The following is a 21,281-nucleotide window of genomic DNA, read 5'->3' as shown; positions in this document are numbered from 1 at the left end:
AAATATTCTAAGAGAAAACACTTCATTAAATTTTCACAATTTACATTACTCACAGTTTAATCGTGTAAGACACTGCACGCAAAATTATATATCTGTAAGGTAATAATATAAATGCCAAAATCGATTAAAAACTATTTCAAAGGAAAGCAAAAACGATTTTCAAAACAAATAATTAGAAAATCGGCTATTTTAGAAATCGCAATATTTTATAAAGTCTTATGTTCGCTTTCAATTAATAAATAGAAATTCTTTTGACTGAAAATTAATTTTTGAGAATAAATTAATATACAGTATAAAGCTAGTAAAAATAATTTTAACTTTTAGAGATAGTAACTGATTTTTATTTTCAATTAGATTTGATATTTCTATTTGTTCCACGTGATGTAAGCAAGTGAAAGTGAAACTGAATTATCAGAAAAGTTGGCGAACTGCCAGATGTCGTCACATGTCTAATTCTGATATCAGAAACACTTTCAGCTGGTAACAGGGTGTCAATGTTCTAAAGTAAAATTAATTTAAATATAAAACATGGAAGCATCAATTGACAATGATGAAAAAATTTCCGGTATGTATTATGATTTTTAATATCTTACATATTTATATTAATGTTTATACAGCCATTCGTGCTTTTATCGAAAATCGCCCTTCTATTTCAGATAGCGTTATTTGAAAACGAATTTTCTGAAAGATAAAATTCCCTTTTGTAAAATAAACAAAGTGTTTAGCCACTACTCGATACAATTTATAATGTGTTTATACATTTATTAATATTGCGTTAGCTGATATCCTTTATTGCAGTGATTCTCAACCTTTTTTTTGTGGCGGCACACTTTTAACGATTTCGAAATTTCACGGCACACAATGAAAAAAAATTAGTTTAAAAGTTGTTTGCTTATCTATAATACACTGTGTTAAATAGTTTGTGATAATAATTGTGAAATAAAATAATATGTACTACAAAAGCACGTTTGCTTATTAAGTGTTAGCTTATTTTTTTTGTTAGTTATCCTTTGTTAATTTGCTTTTATAACTATTAATTGCATAGCTTACTTTAATGATTAGCTTTTATTTCCGTTTGAAAGTTAATATTTAGCTTTCCTTTTTCTGTTAATTAATAATTTTAATAGTCATTAAATTTTCTACTTATTTCAGAATTTTTCAACAAAATCAATATATATATATATATATATATATATATATATATATATATATATATATATATATATATATATATATATATATATATATATATATATATATATATATATATATATATGTATATGTATATATATATATATATATATGTGTATATATATATATATATATATGTATATATATATATATATATATGTATATATATATGTATATATATATATATATATATGTATATATATATATATATATATATATATATATATATATATATATATATATATATATATATATATATATATATATATATATATATATATATGTTCAAAATGAAGAATAAAACAAAGAAAAATTATATTGTCTATAATTTTTCTTTGTTTTATTCTTCATTTTGAACTTATCTAATGAGTGCTGTTTACTTGCAGCTTAAGCGCAATAAATGTTACTTATTGTTTTTCTTAACTTTCTTAGTGTTTTCTTGTATTTATTTATTTATTATATATATATATATATATATATATATATATATATATATATATATATATATATATATATATATATATATATATATATGCATAATATAATATATATGCATAATATAATATATATGCATAATATAATATATATACATAATATAATATATATACATAATATAATATTATATATGTATGTGCACTTTTCTTTAATTTAAACTTTACTCGTAATAACAAAAGCATTATAATTTTTATTGCATCTTTTCTAACATTTGGCGGCACATTTTAAGAATTTAGCGGCACACAAAAGTGCCACGGCACAGTGGTTGAGAATCACTGCTTTATTGTGTTCATAGCTTAACAAAATGAAACTAGACTAATAGTCATTAAGTAAATTCGATTGTTTATGTTCATGTATAAACCAGTGTGTGCAAGATTTTGACATGAGTCAGTTTTTAACGGTTTAAGCCACAAATAAAAGCATCATATTCGAAACCTGCACCTAACTCTGTTTAAAACCTATTATTTTTAAGCAAATCAAAATCTGTTAAATTAATGTATTTGTATACTACATTATTATTAATGTTTAAAATATCACAGTGCTTAATGTCAAATCCTTATATAATCAACATTATTTAAAATTTTCTGATACATTATATCGCTCATGGGCTGCAATAGCGACACAACTCAAAAAATCAAGTTTTCAGATAAGTGGGTTTAAAGTTTTCATTGCTAAGCAAGAAAGTATAAGAAGAGAAAGATTTTTTATAAGAAACGCTTTAGTTTGCTTAAACGAAGATTACCATCAAGTTGAATTATAAGTTGTGCTAGTATTGCTACTGAAAGAATGTGTATTTTCATATTTACACATGTTCTTAGTCCAAAACGCGTGCTTTCTGAGTTGTTGCACTATTGCAGCCCATGAGCGATATGTATATATGTTACTGTCAATGACCGAAATTGGTGTTTGTTGCCAATCACATAGTCCGGTAAATGTCCGAAATATATGGTAAATCTAGTTGACCGGGTTCGATTCCCAGTCGATACGAATTGCGCGTCCGGCTTGTACCAACCACAAAGCTGACGTGAAATATCCTCAGTGGTAGACGGAGCATGGGTTAGAGTCCCCTTGCCGTCAGGCTAACCGGGACAGGTTCTCGTGGTCTTCCTCTCCATGTAACAGAAATGCGGGTTATCTCCAACAAAAAGTTCTCCTCGAAAGGCAAATTTCTCCCAATACTTGATTTAGGGAGTTCCCTTGTCTTCTGGATTGGGTTCAAAATGAGAAGGTTACGGAGTTGAACATGAGTAGCCGTAAACCCATAAAATTGGGTCGGCTGTTCAACGACGGTTATAAAATAAAATAAAAAGTAAGTCTAGTTAAGTGCCCGGTATGCCTTACATCAATGTTTTATTAAGGTCAAGTGCCACTGTCATGTATACGTTTGCCCGGTACTCCGAGCACTGATGTTTCTCCTAATTTTTCCTCAGCAGATATTAAAATATCAATTAAATATAATAACATCAAGGAATAATTTAATATCGAATCGGATATAGCAAATATTTCGAACATTTCACCAAAGCGACTATGTGATTGTTGACATTCACCGGTGAAAGTCGACATTCTCTTAATTTTGGTCATCGACGTTAACATATATCCTCTTCACCCCTGAAGATTACCAAAATGATTTAAAAAATTAATTATTGTTTTTTTTAGTTATTTTGTTGTTATAGACTATGAAAAAAATTTATTAATTAATTAAATTTCTTAAATAAGTTAAATTTCAACATAATACATTACATTTCATACCATATATTTCAACATAACTTCTTTTCTGATATTACAAGAAAATGCCTTTGAAGAAAAACCACCCTTTTATTACATATATATGCTTTGATATTGACCACTATTATCTAACTAAAATTCTTCTTTAAGCTCTATAGCTCAAAAAGTATTTTGAAGAAATAATTTTGATAATAGAAAGAGATCTTTAAAAATTTTGCTAATCAACCATACCAGCTGTTTCTAATTTTTTTTCGGCCATGGAACCCTACACTTAACGGATAAAAATCCAAAAATAATTGTGAGCAAATTAATCAACGATAAACTATGATGTAAAAAATATAATTTTGTAAATATTTAGTGTGAAAATTTAGTGTCACACTAGATGTAACGTTTATTAACACTTGACATAAAATTAGGTTTCATGTCAGACTGTAGAATTCGCCAGTCTGGAGTGGCATTTAGTTTAATTCGAAGTTGGAATTTGGTGTATTCATAAGCAGAAAATTAATAAGGAATAAAATAAACGTCAAGAATTTTTATGAGAAAATTATTGTTGAATTTTGTTATTTTATTTTAAATCGAAAGGCTCGATACGAGATACCAATGCAATTTTTTAAAGTGGATTTTTTTTTAATTATTATTCATTCATTATACATTGAATATTACTGCATTCTTAGAAATCTATACAGCTTTCGATTGAATACTACTGCATTATTAGAAATATAACGGGTTTCAAATATCATAACTGGTTAAAAGAAGACCTAGATATCAGAACCCCTGTGATCCTCCTATGGAACCCTTGTGTTCCGCGGAGCACATTTTGGGAACTCTTAATCTATATCATTATTTCTTTTTGTAAAACTTCAATATAATATAAATTTTAAACTTCAAATGAGTAGAAGTTGCAGATTCCACAGAATCCTTTCCTATTTTATTACATTAAAATTATGTTGTTTTCTTTCAATTAACAACTCTGTTTATTAATTAATACTATGTTAAAATTTAAATTTCATGCAATTATAAAACTGTTAATTCCGAAAAAAGGAGCCGTAGTGGCTATGGGGATAGAGAGCTTGCCTCCCACTGAAGTGAATCGGGTTCGAATCCTAACGATGGCTGGTCGATTCGAATTCCGCACCCAGCTTGCACTGACCTCAGTGCTGACTTAAAATATCCTCAGTGGTAGACGGATCATGGGTTAGATCCTCTCTAGTCGTCAGGCTAATCGTGGGAGGTTTTCATGGCTTTCCTCTCCACTTAACGCAAATGTGGATTAGTTCCTTCATAAAGACCTCCGCGAAGGCAAATTTCTCCCAATACTTGAGCCAGGAGTTCCGTTGTCTTCTGTATCGGGTTCAAAATTAAAAGGCTACGGAGTTGAACATTAGTAGTCGTAAACCCGAAATTGGGTCGGCTGTTCAAAGACGATAATAAAAACAAGAAATCGCAAATTATATCAAAATAATATCACTAAAACCAATATAATAGTTACACTACATCTTTGAATTTATGGAGTCTTTTTAAGACTTCTTTCGTGATGAGAGCGCTCAAATAAAGAAAAACAATTAGGTATGAATGTAAGGTAAAATATTTTTCTTATTTCTCAAAATCCTAATTTCTACTTCAATAATGATATTTTTAATTATTTATATATTTTAATATATTCATACATTTGTGTAGATTTAGATGTATGTAACTGGACATTTTCGGAAACAGCGTTATTTTTGGTGGGCAAAAAGTTAAAAAATATTATATTAGAGCGCATGTCCCTATGTAACATAAAGTAATGTTTTTTTTTTAACTTGGCACCTTAAATAAGGCTTGCGAGTCAGTGATAGGTTGGGTTTCAAATCCAGCTCTATTTTAAAAAAAAGAGAAAAAAATTTCTCTCAATCAGTCATTTCAATTTTTTTAGAAAGGATTTGAGTACACATTAATCATGAAATAAATTACTTATTGTTTTTTCTCTTAAATTAAAAGAACTTACTACCATCAATTAATAATGATAATTTGTTTCATTAACCGAAGCAACATTATTTTAAGGGTTGATTCGGGTTTTTCAATTATTTAATCAGAAACGAGTTTAAAAATTTATTACTGATCATTTGATAATTATTTACCATTCATCAATTATGTCAGATAAGCGTATGCAAATTCAATGCCGTGATGACGTCACCAAATTTTTAATTTAAAAACCTAAAAATAAAAATAACCACTTTACAGTAATTATTATTTCACACAAAGCTAAACTATTTTACGTATTTAAGCGTTATTGATGTTATCGCAAATTTTCAGCAGCGCTTAATAAAAAAACAACTCTTATCTGAAAAGTAATTAGAAAATTATTTAAAAATTTAGATAATCGATTTTCACGTAAGTTTATTTTCTAAAAAACCTCCAATAAATCTAGTTCATATTTTCACAAATACAAAATAATACAAATCCGTAGCTAAAATGACCCAAAAGTCTAATTCAGATTCATGAAATTATGTGTAGTTTTAGATTGTTCTTACACCCCCTCGTTTGTTCTTCAACTAATGACTTCATAAACTTGTTGTTCTAATTGTGCTAACTAGAAAGCTGCAAGAAATAATTAAGATGCATTTTAGACAAAATCGTAATACTCATCCAAGTACTACGATTAAACTGTTTAAAAAAAAATCTGCTTTTAAGATATTTGTTGATAGGTTTTCAAAATGGCCACATTAGGCCGAAATACAGCGCTGTAAATGTGACAAAAAAAAATTTCTGCTATTGGTGGCCACAGCACACCTTTGTTCTATTCCTTGAATTATCATTTTTTTTTCTTATGAGGTTTTGCACAGACCTTTGGTTCCAAGATAAAGCAAGCGAAAAATTATGTACAGTCAAACTCTGCTATTGTGAACAGGTTTATAGTGAACTCCCGGTTATAGTGAACGAAATGTTCCCTCCCTCCGGACATTCTTGTGCTGTAAGGAAGTCCGGAAAATTCCGGCACTATTCTTAAGAGGTCGCTATTTGGCGGAAGAAACTTTTTATGGCAAATGCTATTTCACCTCCAGTGGTATTTTAAAGTTAAGGAAAAAGTGAGTTTAGGCTAAGTTAGAGTAAATCATGACGTTTCAAATGCCGAAAAACGTTTCCTAAATATCGAAATGCAAACAAACTAAAGGAGGATTACTTCCACACTGTTCAATCCTTAATAATCCTGCGATAATTTGTTTGCCTTCTAAAATTTTGAAATATTTTTTAATCATTTGAAACTTTGTGATTCACTTTAAATTTACTTGATCTCACTTTTCTATAAACTTCAAATTCTTACGTAGGTGAAAAAGAATTCGCCATGGAGGGTTTCTACCGCGATATAGACTCCTTTAGCTCTGTATGCTAGAACAGAATTCTGTTGGAAGGTCCGTTAATTTAATTACCAAAAAAATCACAAGATCTTAACGAAATAAGTTTCAGTTTACAAAATGTTGCAAGAATAAGATTTGTTGATAGGTTTGTATACAGATTTGTGTTATAAAGATGAAGGTTTTATACTTTAAGTTATTTTTGATCGCCGTCTGATCGTAATGTCCCCTCTTATTATTTCTAGGCAGCTTTATAGATGTTATAGAAGATGACTGCTCTTCGATACAGAGCGTGAATGTTCCATTTAGTGGTACAGCTGATGAAGTACTGCAGTACTATCTCGAGAATCGCTTGCACACTGACGTTACATTCCAGGTTCGATGCGGTGATGGATATGTTTGCTTTCCCTGCCACAAACTTGTACTGTCCATCTGGAGTCCAGTGTTCGCAGGCATATTTTTCAAAAAGGAATCCATCACTGAAAATGTTGAGATTACCAAAATGCCACCTTCGGCTTTCGAAGTCATGATCAAGTAAGATTTGATTTAATATTATTTTAATTAAACTATTATCGCCATAAGCTATGATAATTAAGGCTGTTGTTGCAATTAATCAACTTAAACTTCACAAGGGACTCTATATTCAGGGTATCTGCACACCTGGAAAGTCGTGAGAAATCATGGAAAGTCATGAATATTGAACAAAAGTATTGAACAAAATTTGTCTTGAAATGTCATGATTTTAACTATTTTTTTAAAAAAATCATGGAAAGTCATGGATTTAGGTCACCGAAAAATCTAATTTTTAAAATGGACCCCACAATTTCATAGTGTTCCGAATATCTGAATTTAAAATAAAATCCCCACTCACAGTCATATTTTATTAAAATATAAAATGTTTTTATCATGTTCTTTAAAAATTATGGTGTTCTTTCAAAACATGAAAGATAAAACATTTCTTGAGCGAATTATCTTTTAAACTTTTGTGATTTCTGAATTTTTGTTATTATTTAATTTTTTTATTTTATCAATTTAAAATTCTAGCTGAAGCAAACCAGTCGTTGGCGAATTTTTTTTTTATTCCGAAATGAGAACAGAAAAAATCAGGAGTATTTCTTCCTTTCCGATGAACAAGAAAAGTATCTTTAGAATATAATTCTGCAGAAAAAAAAATTATTTGCTTTTATTTTTTTTCAGCTATTTTATTGCTTCAACTCTTTCTTTACTCTGTTTTTTAAATTTAAAATCTATAAATATGAAGATGCAGAGTTTGATTATACCTATCATTTCAATTAATGTTTTTATAAGGCTTTTTTAAATTTATTGTTGTGTTTTTGTCGGACAAAATAACTTTGTTAAGTCATGAAAAATTTTGGAATTTGTCAGGGAAAGTCATGAATTGGAAAATCTAAAATGTAGCAGATACCCTGTATTTTCAATGAATAAATATAAATTAAAGTTTCATGATCTTAAGCTGCTTCCTCAAGTAAACTATATATTTTTTTAGTTTTTTTTCCCGTTTTTTCTTCTTTTTTTCTTTTTTTGCTGCAAAATACAAATCTACTATACGCATATAATTGGTTAATTTTTATGTAAAACTACAGCCGTATCTATTTATCCCGTGCCTTGATTGATACGACAAAGTTATGGTTAGACAAAGATCTAGAAGGAGAATTAAAAAATTTTTATAAAACCAAAGAGGCTCCCCCTAATATCAGACCTGCCTGATGCGTCACGATTTGGTCTCACCAAGGCTTTATTGCCTTAAGTATGCATAATATCAAGTGAGTTGCTTCGATAAATTTTGTCCATGAACAATTTTCATTCATACTTCAAAATTAAAATGGCTAATAATGCCTCCATTTATTGTAATGTTTGCAGATTACAACAGATAATGCTACAGTTCAAAGTTGACCTATTTTAATCCGGACAAAATTCAAAAAGAATTCAAAATCTGCAGAATATTTTACCATTGCTTAAACGCGACAACATTTCAAATCATAGGTTGCAAAAACTGTCTCCATTGATGTTTGTCAACGGATTGATTTTCGTATCCTGCCCTACGTGTTTCAAGACGTCACAAAATACTTTTCCTTCTTCAGTATTCATATTTATATTAAAATCACCGCCAAGACAGTAATTATACACGTTAATAATAAAAAGAATATAAAAATACTTTAAATTATTACTACGTAAATACATTAAAATTGTCTGATAATGAAAATAAGACGAAAAACAGCAGCGGTCGCCATAGCAACGCATGCAATGACGACGCATGCGCACTGTTCACTATTACTCTTGATCACAGTTGATCGATATGTGGACTCCATCAAATCCAAACCAAGACCCATTTTGCCAATGGTTAATAAAATTTTAAAAAAATGGTATTCGTTCATCGAATTCTATCACAAATAAAATCCTGGAAGGAGAGTAATGGGGCGTATAACTACCACTATAAATATTAAATACCAATTCACTAGTTTATAAAACGCTTCAGCTCGATTCTAATTCGAGGTTCTTTTTGTTAGATGAAGGGTCGATAGTTAAATCCCCTCAAATTAAGTATCCCACACTAGTTTATTTTTTAAAATTAAATAAAAATCTTCATAAGCATAGCTGGAACGTAATCCATTCTTGTCTAGGTCCTCTCTTATCATAGATGTCGTGTCTGGAGGAAAGAGACCTCTCCAACTGGTTTTCTTTTAAAAATTAAAATAAATAATAATATCAAACAAAGTCTTTTATAAATCTTAAGTAATATTTCTGGAATTATCTACTGTTCCAGGTACTGTTATGGCATCGAGACAGAACTGCAGAAATATCGCGATGACATCAACTTCCTCTTGAAGTTGTACAAAGGAGCAAAAGAGTACAGAATTAAAGGCCTTCAGGTGTTGTGCTGCGAATTCTTCAGCTGTGCCTTGCCCACCAAAGACAACGTCTTCGAATTGCTAGACGCAGCTTCATTCATAGGCTCGGAATGCTTGAAACATCGTTGCTACAAAGTCGTCCAGACTCACACCCAAGAAATCATACAGTCACGTGACCTGCGCAGTATCAACCGATCCATGATCAACACCATTCTCGAAATGTCGGCTCTCTCTTTGAAATCTGAAAATGAGTTGATCACTTGGATGTTTGAGTGGGGTACTCAGGAATCAACCAAACATGAAGATATTACCCTTAGGGAGATCATGAATCCCTTCTTACCTCGCCTGAACTTCCTATCCCTCAAACCCAAAGAGTTCGGATTGCTGGTAACTAAGAACAAAGACTTCTTTGATGAAAAAGAAGGTTTTGCCATTTTCATGAATATCGTTTGCCTTAAATCCTGGCCTCTTCCTCTGTGGTTTGGCAAAGAATTTAATCGTTCTTTCGTTGATTCGGAAAATTAATACTGTTAACAGAATTTTTTGTTCGTTATGACTAGTGTTTTAATTCTTATTACTTACTCTCCGTTACATTTTTCTAGTTAAAATTCCTTTTTAATATATCTTGTAAAAAGTGAGAGTTACTACTTTTTGGAAGGAGATGTTAAATAACTTTTTTATTTTCTCTCAAGAAAAAATGCCATTCAAATTGTAAACATAAAATTAAGATTTGAAATAAAGTTTTATGTTAGATGCTGAATTACTTTCTGGCTTGAATTGAATTTATTTCTAAATTGTTCCTTTGCCAAAATAAAAAATAAAATCCTGAAATAAGAAATAAGTATTGCAGCAAATGCATAGATGATTGTGCTCCGGATTTTTCGCTAACCTCGATCCGAAAGTTTTCGGAAATCCAAGGTCCAGAAGTTTCAAGAAATCATCGATTACATTTATGTATCAAAATTCTTGTATATTTTATATAAAAAATATTGGAACTAGAATTATTACTTGGCATCTCTTTCATTTGGAAATTTTTTTTTCTGGTAGAATAATAAATATGATTAGAGATAAAAGTAAACTTATACATAATTATTCATTGAAATTATGCTGTACATAATTTATTTAGAATTTCATGTTTTGAAAATATCAATGATTTAAATTTATAAGCACATTACTTTTTTGAAATGCGTCGTTAATGATTTTACTCGAGACGTTTTCAGGATTGAGTTTGGCTCACAATCACCGCTGCAAATGTAAATGTCTCGGAGAAAATATGTGTCACACGTTTTAAAACCTTCATCGATTGCGGTCCCGCAGTGGACTGTTCGTTAAGACACGGTTCCCAGCAGATCACCGAAGTCAAGCATCACTGGCTGCGGTCAGTGTGCGGGTGGGTGACCACTTGGATCAGTCTGCGTAGGGGCAGAGGGTGTGCGGTATTGATCCTCGTTAAACTGTGCTACCGTAAAGTGCTCGACTTCGCGCGCAGGTCGTCGGGCTACCGACGCGGGGGTGCCATTCCCTCCGCAGAGGATCAAAATTGTGATGGCATGTCTTTGGATCATCCTCCGGGATGTTTCCCAGACCGTCGCCAATAGCCCATTGTGCTGCTCTAGTGCGACGTAAATTAACAACAACAACAAAATCATCGATTGCGAAAATATTTCCCTGTGTTTTGATTTTTATTTTTTATGTATTAGTAGGAGGCTACGACAAATGATCGCTACGCTCACCAAACACCTCGGTCGTTACTCTTTCATCATAGATCAAGGAAAAAGAACGGTTTATGTCCACTTTTTACAAAAATTACGATAGGACTGCCATCTATTGCATTTTGAGGGTGACTAAATTTTGGTAAATTAATAACTTAGAAGATGGCTACCTCACCTTCCCTAGAGTTATTACTCAATGAAGATGGGCCTGTGGAAAAACTGTTTAGTGCACAAATCGGTTTTTTCTTGTTAGCTTTAATGGACATAAACCGTTTTTCTGCTTTGATCCTCTTAAAAATTGATTTTAAAAAAAGATAATTTTGTTTAGAAACTATAGAATTTTATTTCTGTCGGCACATTTTAATAATATGCTATTCGTAACCAAATGAAAGGATAGCTGGATTTGAAAAATAAATGTATTTGAAAAAAGATTAAACTTAAGAATACAGAATATGTGACACAATAAGAAATTTTATATATATATATATATATATATATATATATATATATATATATATATATATATAAATAAAAACTGAACTGAAAGTTGATAATAAACTGAATTGGTGGTTGCTGACTGAATTGACCACCGTTGAATCTTGACGATTACGTAGTTGCGTTGGGTACATGTCCGAAATATGTACTAGATTTAGTTAGGTGCTATTGCCTGTTATACCCTACACTGATGTTTTTGTAAGGTCCAGTACCACTGCCCGGTATACCCTACAACGATACTTTTGTAAGGTTCAGTACCACTGCCCGGTATACCCTACAACGATATTTTTATAAGGTTCAGTACCACTGCCCGGTATACTCTACAACGATGTTTTTGTAAGGTTCAATACCACTGCCCGGTATACCCTACAACGATGTTTTTGTAAGGTTCAGTACCACTGCCCGGTATACCCTACAACGATATTTTTGTAAGGTTCAGTACCACTGCCCGGTATACTCTACAACGATGTTTTTGTAAGGTTCAGTACCACTGCCCGGTATACCCTACAACGATGTTTTTGTAAGGTTCAGTACCACTGCCCGGTATACTCTACAACGATGTTTTTGTAAGGTTCAATACCACTGCCCGTTATACCCTACACCGATGTTTTTGTGAGGTTCAGTACCACTGCCCGGTATACGCTACAGCGATGTTTTTGTGAGGTTCAGTACCACTGCCCGGTATACTCTACAGCGATGTTTTTGTGAGGTTCAGTACCACTGCCCGGGATACCCTACAACGATGTTTTTGTGAGGTTCAGTACCACTGCCCGGTATACTCTACACCAATGTTTTTGTAAGGTTCAGTACCACTGCCCGGTATACCCTACAGCGATGTTTTTGTGAGGTTCAGTACCACTGCCCGGGATACCCTACAACGATGTTTTTGTGAGGTTCAGTACCACTGCCCGGTATACCCTACAGCGATGTTTTTGTAAGGTTCAGTACCACTGCCCGGTATACTCTACAACGATGTTTTTGTAAGGTTCAGTACCACTGCCCGGTATACCCTACAACGATGTTTTTGTAAGGTTCAGTACCACTGCCCGGTATACTCTACAACGATGTTTTTGTAAGGTTCAATACCACTGCCCGTTATACCCTACACCGATGTTTTTGTGAGGTTCAGTACCACTGCCCGGTATACGCTACAGCGATGTTTTTGTGAGGTTCAGTACCACTGCCCGGTATACTCTACAGCGATGTTTTTGTGAGGTTCAGTACCACTGCCCGGGATACCCTACAACGATGTTTTTGTGAGGTTCAGTACCACTGCCCGGTATACTCTACACCAATGTTTTTGTAAGGTTCAGTACCACTGCCCGGTATACCCTACAGCGATGTTTTTGTGAGGTTCAGTACCACTGCCCGGGATACCCTACAACGATGTTTTTGTGAGGTTCAGTACCACTGCCCGGTATACCCTACAGCGATGTTTTTGTGAGGTTCAGTACCACTGCCCGGTATACTCTACAGCGATGTTTTTGTGAGGTTCAGTACCACTGCCCGGGATACCCTACAACGATGTTTTTGTGAGGTTCAGTACCACTGCCCGGTATACTCTACACCAATGTTTTTGTAAGGTTCAGTACCACTGCCCGGTATACCCTACAGCGATGTTTTTGTGAGGTTCAGTACCACTGCCCGGTATACCCTACAACGATGTTTTTGTGAGGTTCAGTACCACTGCCCGGTATACCCTACAACGATGTTTTTGTGAGGTTCAGTACCACTGCCCGGTATACTCTACAGCGATGTTTTTGTGAGGTTCAGTACCACTGCCCGGTATACTCTACAGCGATGTTTTTGTGAGGTTCAGTACCACTGCCCGGGATACCCTACAACGATGTTTTTGTGAGGTTCAGTACCACTGCCCGGTATACTCTACACCAATGTTTTTGTAAGGTTCAGTACCACTGCCCGGTATACCCTACAGCGATGTTTTTGTGAGGTTCAGTACCACTGCCCGGGATACCCTACAACGATGTTTTTGTGAGGTTCAGTACCACTGCCCGGTATACCCTACAACGATGTTTTTGTGAGGTTCAGTACCACTGCCCGGGATACCCTACAACGATGTTTTTGTGAGGTTCAGTACCACTGCCCGGTATACCCTACAACGATGTTTTTGTGAGGTTCAGTACCACTGCCCGGTATACCCTACACCGATGTTTTTGTAAGGTTCAGTACCACTGCCCGTTATACCCTACACCGATGTTTTTGTGAGGTTCAGTACCACTGCCCGGTATACCCTACAACGATGTTTTTGTGAGGTTCAGTACCACTGCCCGGTATACTCTACAGCGATGTTTTTGTGAGGTTCAGTACCACTGCCCGGTATACTCTACAGCGATGTTTTTGTGAGGTTCAGTACCACTGCCCGGGATACCCTACAACGATGTTTTTGTGAGGTTCAGTACCACTGCCCGGTATACTCTACACCAATGTTTTTGTGAGGTTCAGTACCACTGCCCGGTATACCCTACAGCGATGTTTTTGTGAGGTTCAGTACCACTACCCGGGATACCCTACAACGATGTTTTTGTGAGGTTCAGTACCCCTGCCCGGTATACCCTACAACGATGTTTTTGTGAGGTTCAGTACCACTGCCCGGTATACTCTACAGCGATGTTTTTGTGAGGTTCAGTACCACTGCCCGGTATACTCTACAGCGATGTTTTTGTGAGATTCAGTACCACTGCCCGGGATACCCTACAACGATGTTTTTGTGAGGTTCAGTACCACTGCCCGGTATACTCTACACCGATGTTTTTGTAAGGTTCAGTACCACTGCCCGGTATACCCTACAGCGATGTTTTTGTGAGGTTCAGTACCACTGCCCGGTATACCCTACAACGATGTTTTTGTGAGGTTCAGTACCACTGCCCGGTATACCCTACAACGATGTTTTTGTGAGGTTCAGTACCACTGCCCGGTATACTCTACACCGATGTTTTTGTGAGGTTCAGTACCACTGCCCGGTATACCCTACAACGATGTTTTTGTGAGGTTCAGTACCACTGCCCGGTATACTCTACAGCGATGTTTTTGTGAGGTTCAGTACCACTGCCCGGTATACTCTACAGCGATGTTTTTGTGAGGTTCAGTACCACTGCCCGGTATACTCTACAGCGATGTTTTTGTGAGGTTCAGTACCACTGCCCGGTATACTCTACACCGATGTTTTTGTAAGGTTCAGTACCACTGCCCGGTATACCCTACAGCGATGTTTTTGTGAGGTTCAGTACCACTGCCCGGGATACCCTACAACGATGTTTTTGTGAGGTTCAGTACCACTGCCCGGTATACCCTACAACGATGTTTTTGTGAGGTTCAGTACCACTGCCCGGTATACCCTACAACGATGTTTTTGTGAGGTTCAGTACCACTGCCCGGTATACTCTACAGCGATGTTTTTGTGAGGTTCAGTACCACTGCCCGGTATACTCTACAGCGATGTTTTTGTGAGGTTCAGTACCACTGCCCGGGATACCCTACAACGATGTTTTTGTGAGGTTCAGTACCACTGCCCGGTATACTCTACAGCGATGTTTTTGTGAGGTTCAGTACCACTGCCCGGTATACTCTACAGCGATGTTTTTGTGAGGTTCAGTACCACTGCCCGGGATACCCTACAACGATGTTTTTGTGAGGTTCAGTACCACTGCCCGGTATACTCTACAGCGATGTTTTTGTGAGGTTCAGTACCACTGCCCGGTATACTCTACAGCGATGTTTTTGTGAGGTTCAGTACCACTGCCCGGGATACCCTACAACGATGTTTTTGTGAGGTTCAGTACCACTGCCCGGGATACCCTACAACGATGTTTTTGTGAGGTTCAGTACCACTGCCCGGTATACTCTACAGCGATGTTTTTGTGAGGTTCAGTACCACTGCCCGGTATACTCTACAGCGATGTTTTTGTGAGGTTCAGTACCACTGCCCGGGATACCCTACAACGATGTTTTTGTGAGGTTCAGTACCACTGCCCGGTATACTCTACAACGATGTTTTTGTAAGGTCAAGTGCCACTGATCAGTATACTCTACAGCGATGTTTTTGTGAGGTTCAGTACCACTGCCCGGGATACCCTACAACGATGTTTTTGTGAGGTTCAGTACCACTGCCCGGTATACTCTACAACGATGTTTTTGTAAGGTCAAGTGCCACTGATCAGTATGCATTTAACCGGTATTCCGAACACTGGTGTTTCTCCTCATCTATCTTCAGCAGATATTAAAATATCGAATAAATATAATATCAACGAATAAATTAATATCAAATTGGATATAACAAATATTTTAGACGTTCACCAAAGCGACTCAATGTGATTGTTGACATTCACCGGTGAAATTCGACAGTCTCTTGATTTCGGTCCCTTACGGTAACATATACAAATGTGTGCGTGTGAGTTCGCATTAGAAACAGTTTTTATTTATCTTCAGTTTTTATAATTTTAAAAATTTCTATTTAAATGTTAAGCAACTTGCCTTCTGGCGTCATCTAACCTTTTATATTTTTTATTCATTATTATTTTCTTTTAGGTTACCTTAAACATTAAGTCAAGCGCGAACTTATAAAACGAAATTGCGAGATAGATAATTTTTCTGCAACAATGAATATATAAATATACACGGTGACAAAAAAAAGCCTCATTACAACTCCCCGAATGGCAACGATAGAAAATCGACCAATGATTGCCGCTGAAAATGTCACATGCCAAATCTAGCTGAGATGGCTCAACATATAGCGCTTTTAAAAACGGAAATAACCTGAGAGAGCATCAGATGCGGCAATCTTATACTATTAAGCTAGGCAGAAGTGAGTAGTCTTTGTCGATAGATCTCTATTTTAGTATTTTGTCGAAAGCCCTTTTTTCACGAATTTATATGTTACGAATTTATTTGACGATTTTTGATTTATATCACGAATTTATTTGTTTTATTATTCTTATTAGTTATTCATTGAAAAATGAGTCTCAATCGTGCTGTTAAGCTTTAAGATTTTATACTATAGCACATTTCTAATGGGTTTAACGAATTACATGTCATTTATTTGAATTCAAATTTATTTTAATGACTTAGTATTTACTAAAATGATGTAATTTTTTTTTAAAAAAGTTGTTATATGGATTTGAATGATTGTTTTGAATTCTTAGAATTTTGTGTATTTGCAATGTACCTAAGTTAGTAGCGAGCGAAGTGAGATTGGTTTGCAAAGCAAACCATATAAGATTACATAGCGATTTTCGGGGGTTGGCGAGCGTTAGCGAGCAGGGGGCTCGGCCCACTGGTATATAAATATTATTTAAAGCTATTTGCTATTTAAAGCTATTCTTTTTTTAACAACAAAAAACACTGAAAATTGATATAACTTTCGGACAAGTAGGAGTTTTCGGGAAAAAAAAGCTCAAATATGGTAACTTTTTCAAAATGGTTCTCAAATGGAACGTCTAATTTCAACTCTGTAGCATTGGATAAGTTTCTTTATCTTTTCATTTTAAAATTTAATTTAAAAAAAAAAAAACAGAAATTTTAATTTTTAAAAAAATTTATATTGTGAATAAACATCAATTTCATTTTTTTTTTTAAGAAAAAAAAGTTTTCAACAGTATAAAACACATGAATTGTTTTAGACTATTAAAATAATAAGACTGGGTATTTTTATACCTGAGGTTTTCACCATAAGCGCTAGAACCTTCCAGTGAGTGTTGAAGGCTTTTAAGAGGGCCTTGGAACTTCCCAGAGGATGCGTGAAAAATTACAGAAAAAAAATTTTTTTTCATATCGAGTATTATCATAATCACTAAAATTAATAATATTATTTTGTTTTGAATCGGAAAACCAATAAGTATTTAACTCCATATAAATTGCATGTTATTAGAGCAAAATACACTAATTTATTAAGAAAATGATAACCAATTTGTAAAACTTTGCTTACTGTTCTACACAAAAAAAAAGTTTTTTTTTCCTCCAAAATTTTAACTATTCTTTTATAAATTATTGACAAAATATTTTGATATTTTCTTTCCTCATTAGCATAATATTTCATTGTTTTGGAACACGCCATGAAAATAATAAACACAATATTTCATTGTTTTGGGTTGCTTAAACTAATTTTTTAAAAGTTATTTTATGTTCGACTTGTAGAAATTCGGGTCGAATTTTTCTTTTATACGTGAGGGCTATTTTACATAAATAAAATACTAAAAAGAGGTGTGTAGGAATTTTCAATGAGTTAATAGTATAATTCTAAGTGTACCATATCAAAAATGAAGGATGAAAAAAAAGTTTTTTTTAATAATTGCTTATTAAAAAAAGAAGACATATGATAAAAAAAAAAAATTTGGGGAAGCGGGCGTCAATCCAAAAAAACTGAGAACCTATGTTTTAGACCGGCGGTTCCTAAATAGTGTTTCATGAAACCCTAGGGTTCCGTAGAAATGTCGCATGAGTTCCGAGAATTAGTACTTTTTTTCCTGTTTTGATTTTCAAAACATTAAATGAAATTTATCCAATAAGTTATCGCTTATTTATTGAATGTATCTGTTATTCAAGGAAATTATTTAATTGAAATTCTTGTAAAGAAAAAAAAAACAAATTAGAAACAATGCTTTTGTAATAACTATTAGTGAAGAAAAGGTTATCCATTTATGAATATTATAACATGCATTAGGTATTAGCATCGAATAAAAATAGCCAACTCATTATTTTTTAGTTTCTATCAAATTAAGAGGGTATATCTATCTATCAATATATTCTATCAAATCAAGAGGGCGCTCCAGACGTGTACATTCAACTCTCGGACATAAAATTCAATTTTTAGACTATTCATAAAAAGTTGTGATTAGAAAATTTTATTATTCACTAAATGTTTTCAAAATAAAAAATAAAATTTTAATCATTTTTTAACCGCTATTGAACAGCCGGCCCAATTTTGGGTTTATTACTACAAATGTACTCCGTAGCCTTGCAATTTTGAACCCAATCCAGAAGACAAGGCAACTCCTGGATCAAGTATTGGGAGAAATTTGCTTTCGTGGAGGACTTTTTGATGGAAGTAACCCGCATTTGAGCTAAATGGAGAGGAAAACCTCCCACGGTTAGCTTTACGGCAAGGACGTCTACCTATAAGGATATTTTACTGCAGCACTATATCGGTGCGAGTCGGGTGCAGGATTCGAATCATCCAGACATCGCTTTGATTGAACTTGGTTCACCTCATTGGAAGGCGAACGCTCTATCCCCTGAGCCACCACGGCTCAATAATCGTTAAAATAATAAAATAATCATTTTTATTTTATAACCGTCGTTAAACAGCCGACGCAATGTATGGCTTACGACTACTAATGTTCAACTCTGTAGCTTTGTAATTTTGACCGAAACCAGAGGACAAGGGAACTTCTGGATCAGTGCCACCAGATTCATGATTTGTTCTGGGAACATAGAGGACTTTGTGACTCGACAAATGTAACGTGCATCAATCATCCTTTACTACACGAGGAGTCTTCCGACGGTGGGGATCGAACCCACGACCTCTTGGACATGGGCCCAGTGCCCTACCAAACAGGCTATCCCGGCCTTTATGGCCGTTGATTTTTTATGTTTTATAACCGTCGTTGAACAGCCGACCCAATTTTATGGGTTTACGACTACTAATGTTCAACTTCATAGCCTTGTAATTTTGAACCCAATCCAGAAGACGAGTGAACTCTTGGATCGAGTATTGGCAGAAATTTGCCCTTGTGGAGGAGTTTTTGATGGAGCTAACCAGCATTTACGTTTAATAGAGAGGAAGACCACGAGAACCGCCTACGATTAGCCTGACGGCAAGGGGACTCTAACCTATGATCCGTCTACCACTGAGGATATTTCACGTGAGCACTGTGGTCGGTGAAAGCCGGATGCGGAATTCGTATCGACTGGGATTCGAACCCGGTTCACCTCATTGGAAGGCGAACGCTCTATCCCCTGAGCTATCGCGTCTCTATGGCCGTTGATTGAATATTTTCAAAATTATTAGAAGTTTTTCTTTTATTTATGCGTTCACCGAGATTCGTGAAGTCTCGGTGGTTCCGCCAAAAGAAGGGGTTCCATAGCCGCAAGAAATTAGAAATTAGAATTATTTTTCAAACGTTTTATGGTCAATCACACCTAATTCCGTGAATAGTTTAGTGTATGTAAATATCATATATGTTCAATGAACAATTACGTAAAGCTCTTTCAACGCGTTCGTAATCTTCTCCATCATTAAGTTATTGCTTCTAATTATTGAAGTTTACCTCATTGGACATCATCATCTCGTTCCCTGATGCGTGACATCCGAAACTCTAAGCATCTGAGAATAAGTTGAGATACACTCTTACAGGTGAGGCTTTTGCATTCCTTAAGGTCAAGCGGTATATCACGTGGACTGGGAACCCAACTTAGCTCAATATATTTCTTCTTTTCATAGATTACAAGGGCAATGAACCTATTTCCCATCATTCTCTTTTTCTTGCACGCCCAAATAGAGAGTTTACTGTTAGAAGTGAAAGTTTATTTTTCTTCAGATTTATATATCTCTTTTAATTTTATTTATTTGCAATTTTTTCCTCCGTTAAAAAAAATTTTTTTTATTCAATGTTGTATTAATTTTTATACATAAGTGACAGCCAAGCATGTCTTTCGCTTTTTTTTTTCTTTTTTTTTTATCTACGCTTATTTAAAAAATTTTAATCGAAATCATATTTTTAAGCCATTTTTGACCAGTCTCTGGCCAAATTACTAGACGCACTATAGGATTCTACGTAAAATCTTAATTATCAGGTAATACTATACAACTTTATTGTTCTTGCGCAGTTGAAACCGGTTTGCACTTCTTTACGTTTGTGTATTAAAGGGTTAAATTAGGCGATATATAATATAAATTCGACGGTTGGATAATTTAGACAACATATTATATAAATATAGAATATTTATTATATCAGGTATTATATTGTAATTATTAGACCAAATTATTAGACGCACTGTTTTTTTTAATAATTACATAATTCACTTTTTTAATAATTTTAATAATTCGCGAATTTATATGCAATACTTTTATATTTAAACACATATGTAATGGGTTTTTATTCAGGAGATTTTTTACATATTTCCTATTTGTATTTATTTTTAACGTATTGCATTTCAATGTTAACCAATTGATGCACGAACATAAGCAAGTGCAAACCGGTTTCAGTCGTGTAAAAACAATAAAGCTGTATAGTATATACCTGATAATTAAGATTTTAAGTAGAATATTATAGTGCGTCTAATAAATTGGTCATGGACTGTAACTGCACCATTTCAATAAATATTTTAATTAACTCCGTGACGTACATTTTCACTAATTTTATTTATTTATTTATTTTTGTTATTTTTAAGGGTTCTGAAGACGCCTGTAAAATATTAATTTTTCAATTGGAGTCAACACAAAC

General features: G+C 34.0%; 1 protein-coding gene across 1 annotated transcript; it reads left to right on the top strand.

Moving 5' to 3' along the window:
* Positions 1-203: 203 nt before the first annotated feature.
* LOC110283028 (BTB/POZ domain-containing protein 6) lies at positions 204-10,376 on the top strand. The gene is made up of 3 exons (XM_043050369.3): positions 204-565; positions 6,992-7,280; positions 9,532-10,376. Exons 1-3 carry the CDS (start codon positions 529-531, stop codon positions 10,139-10,141), a joined length of 936 nt encoding a protein of 311 aa, XP_042906303.2. The 5' UTR covers positions 204-528; the 3' UTR covers positions 10,142-10,376.
* Positions 10,377-21,281: the final 10,905 nt, after the last annotated feature.

This window comes from Parasteatoda tepidariorum, chromosome 8 (assembly GCF_982258835.1).
Source record: "Parasteatoda tepidariorum strain Cologne lab strain chromosome 8, Ptep-v5.0, whole genome shotgun sequence".
NCBI lineage: Eukaryota > Metazoa > Arthropoda > Arachnida > Araneae > Theridiidae > Parasteatoda > Parasteatoda tepidariorum.
Note: the sequence above shows the minus strand (reverse complement) of the source record. Positions and strands in the feature narration are given on the sequence as shown.